The sequence below is a fragment of the Zingiber officinale genome, chromosome 5B, assembly GCF_018446385.1.
Source record: "Zingiber officinale cultivar Zhangliang chromosome 5B, Zo_v1.1, whole genome shotgun sequence".
In the NCBI taxonomy this organism is placed as follows: Eukaryota; Viridiplantae; Streptophyta; class Magnoliopsida; order Zingiberales; family Zingiberaceae; genus Zingiber; species Zingiber officinale.
Genome location: NC_055995.1, coordinates 118220706 through 118223217, shown reverse-complemented (window position 1 = coordinate 118223217; position 2512 = coordinate 118220706). Strand labels below are relative to the sequence as shown.

Sequence of the window (2512 nt, the reverse complement as noted above, 5' to 3'; positions counted from 1 at the left end):
AACCTTAAGAAAACTACAAGATTGGTTCGATATCAAAGCTTTCAGAGTTTGGATAATTCCCCTCAAATTCAGCTACAGCTCACAAGATTTCAAACAGTTTGTGTAGTTTATCTTTGTAAGGAAGAACATGCCTCTGCAAAAATGTCCTGGTGATAAGAAAGAAGCTGGTAGCTTGTCTTAGGAAGCCCATAAACTGAAATCTAGGAGTTAACCTCTTTTCCAAACCTAATACTAAAATCTTCAGATGATTAACAATGTCTGATGGAGTAAACCCAACAACCTTGATTAAAAAATTCCATCTTTCTCTGCAAGACATCTATGTTATGGTATAGAAAATTCAGGCGCTTCTCAGATGTAAGAATCACAGCTTATCTTAGCTTTTGTTCATCTTGTTTATGATTTTTTATAGCAGAATGAACTGGCCAAAGCCTTCGTCATTTACCATAAACCTTTCTGCTGAACACGCAATCTGCAGAACCTGATACATTGGAATTCTGTGGCCATTAACCAATGATCTTTCCTGTTGCTGGATTCCAAATGATATATGTTTCCTTCTATTTCTCTGTCTCTCCTTTAAGAAATTGATGGAGTCTGCCACTAGAATTGCATATACAATAATTCTTTCACAAATTGTGACATCGAAGCTGATACGTTGAGGATAAACTATTTCTTCCTTCCTGTTGGTTTTTGCTGCCCACATGATCTCTAATAATTTCCGCTGCCAGACAAATTAACAGGAATGGCGTGTCCTCTCCACAATCTCTTCTCCTCGGATTCTTTTTTCTTATGGTCACCATCAAATCTCATTAAAAATTTCTCCTTGCATTAATCCCCTTTTGCTTGTATCAGGAGGCATGGCGTTTGGCCAGAGGCCAGCCAGACAGGCAATTCATGGACAATGAAATTCGATACGGTGCGAGCATTGGCCATGGGATGGGACACAAATTAATGGCAGGTTGCTATCGATCAAAACGACCGGAACCTCAAGGCCCCCTTGTCTTTGTCTGCCATATGACTACATGGCCTCCATTATAGAACCTCTCACCAGCTCTCCCGTGGTCGTCTGCTTGCTCCAGAAGCGCCCTCATGGATTCCACATCGATGAAGAAGTCTGCTTTTCTGGTGAAATCCAGATTAGTCGTTGAGAGAAGGTTGATGAAGGGCAGTTGAGACTCGAGGGAGAGACTAAAGATTGAGGGCACATAGGATTTCTTGCCGTTTGTTTTTATCTCTTGCGGATTTATGATCATGGCAGGAATGCTCCCTGGGGTTGAATACGCTCGCCGGAGACGCCTCCACCTCGGCGGCCCTTCGACTGATGCGACAAGGAGATCATCCTTTAGCGTGTACACGACAGCACATGAGAAAACCACGGTATGGCTGATCAATAATTCACTCGAGGATCTTTAATTTCTCGTCAGTTAACATGTGGTGGTCGTATTATATATCAGAAAAGGAGCATCTTGAACCAAGAACTCCATGATGAAGCACTCGGACACATCGCCAGGGAAGCTAAAGAGAGGTTGGATGCCAGATTAAAGATCAGAAGGTATGGCTTTGTTGGATTCGATCGATTGCATCTTCGTTGAGCTCAACAGAAATGTTTGATTGGCAGACATAACAGTGCTGGGAGCATGGAGCAGAGCAAGAACGAGGGGCAGGGAGAGTTGCACGAGATCCCTGGCAATGTGCAGAGGGAGGTGTACTCTTCCAAGAACAGCAAGAAGAAGTTCAGCTGGAGCAAGATGGGGTGGACGTCGCCGGAGCAGTCTGACTGCGCGGTATGCTTGGAAGAGTACAAGACCGGGGACATCCTCGTGCACCTGCCTTGCGCGCACAGGTTCCACTGGAACTGTGCCCAACCATGGCTGGAGACCAGCTCTTACTGCCCTTGCTGCAGAACGACCATATTTGCAGAGTGGGAGCAGTCAGTGAAATGAATGATGTGATGATTACTAATGAAGATCCAGTGTTTTATTAGACAGAGATGACGTTGGTTTTTTGTGAATATTCATTCCTTTATCTTCTAAGTTCAAAGAAGAATGAAGTGATGCCTGTGAAATGATGATGTGATTACTAAGGATGTTCTTACGAGGTGTCCAATTGACTGTATCCATGGTTCGTCGGAATGATCCCGATGACTGTTACGAATTCTACTGTCATATCTCAGGGTCGAGTATAATTCCCGGTACCTCATTTAGTGATAATATAATATAAAAAACTATAAAAATCATCTAAACAAAATCATCAGGAAATTTATCAATTTTTATAAATATCATCATTTTCATTTTCATTTTCATAGATGATAAAACTATACAAGTAACATGACACATGAAATAAAACATAAATACAACAAAACAAAATTAAAGTAAACCAAGAATCAGCACGTCAAGATCTCTGAAAAACTCTATGTAAAGTCAGACCAACTATAATATCAAAAAGATCTTGTGTCTATTGTTGGTGCGATAGCCCTTAGGTCAAGGTTGACCTAGTTGACCAAGCTTGAATCTTG

At 41.8% G+C, this 2512-nt stretch overlaps 1 protein-coding gene across 1 annotated transcript; it reads left to right on the top strand.

Annotated features, from left to right (window-relative positions):
- The first annotated feature begins 1007 nt into the window (after nt 1-1007).
- On the top strand, nt 1008-2156 carry LOC121985538 (probable E3 ubiquitin-protein ligase RHY1A). Its single transcript, XM_042539057.1, has 3 exons — nt 1008-1374; nt 1452-1549; nt 1616-2156. Exons 1-3 carry the CDS (start codon nt 1243-1245, stop codon nt 1938-1940), a joined length of 555 nt encoding a protein of 184 aa, XP_042394991.1. The 5' UTR covers nt 1008-1242; the 3' UTR covers nt 1941-2156.
- The last annotated feature ends 356 nt before the right edge of the window (nt 2157-2512 follow it).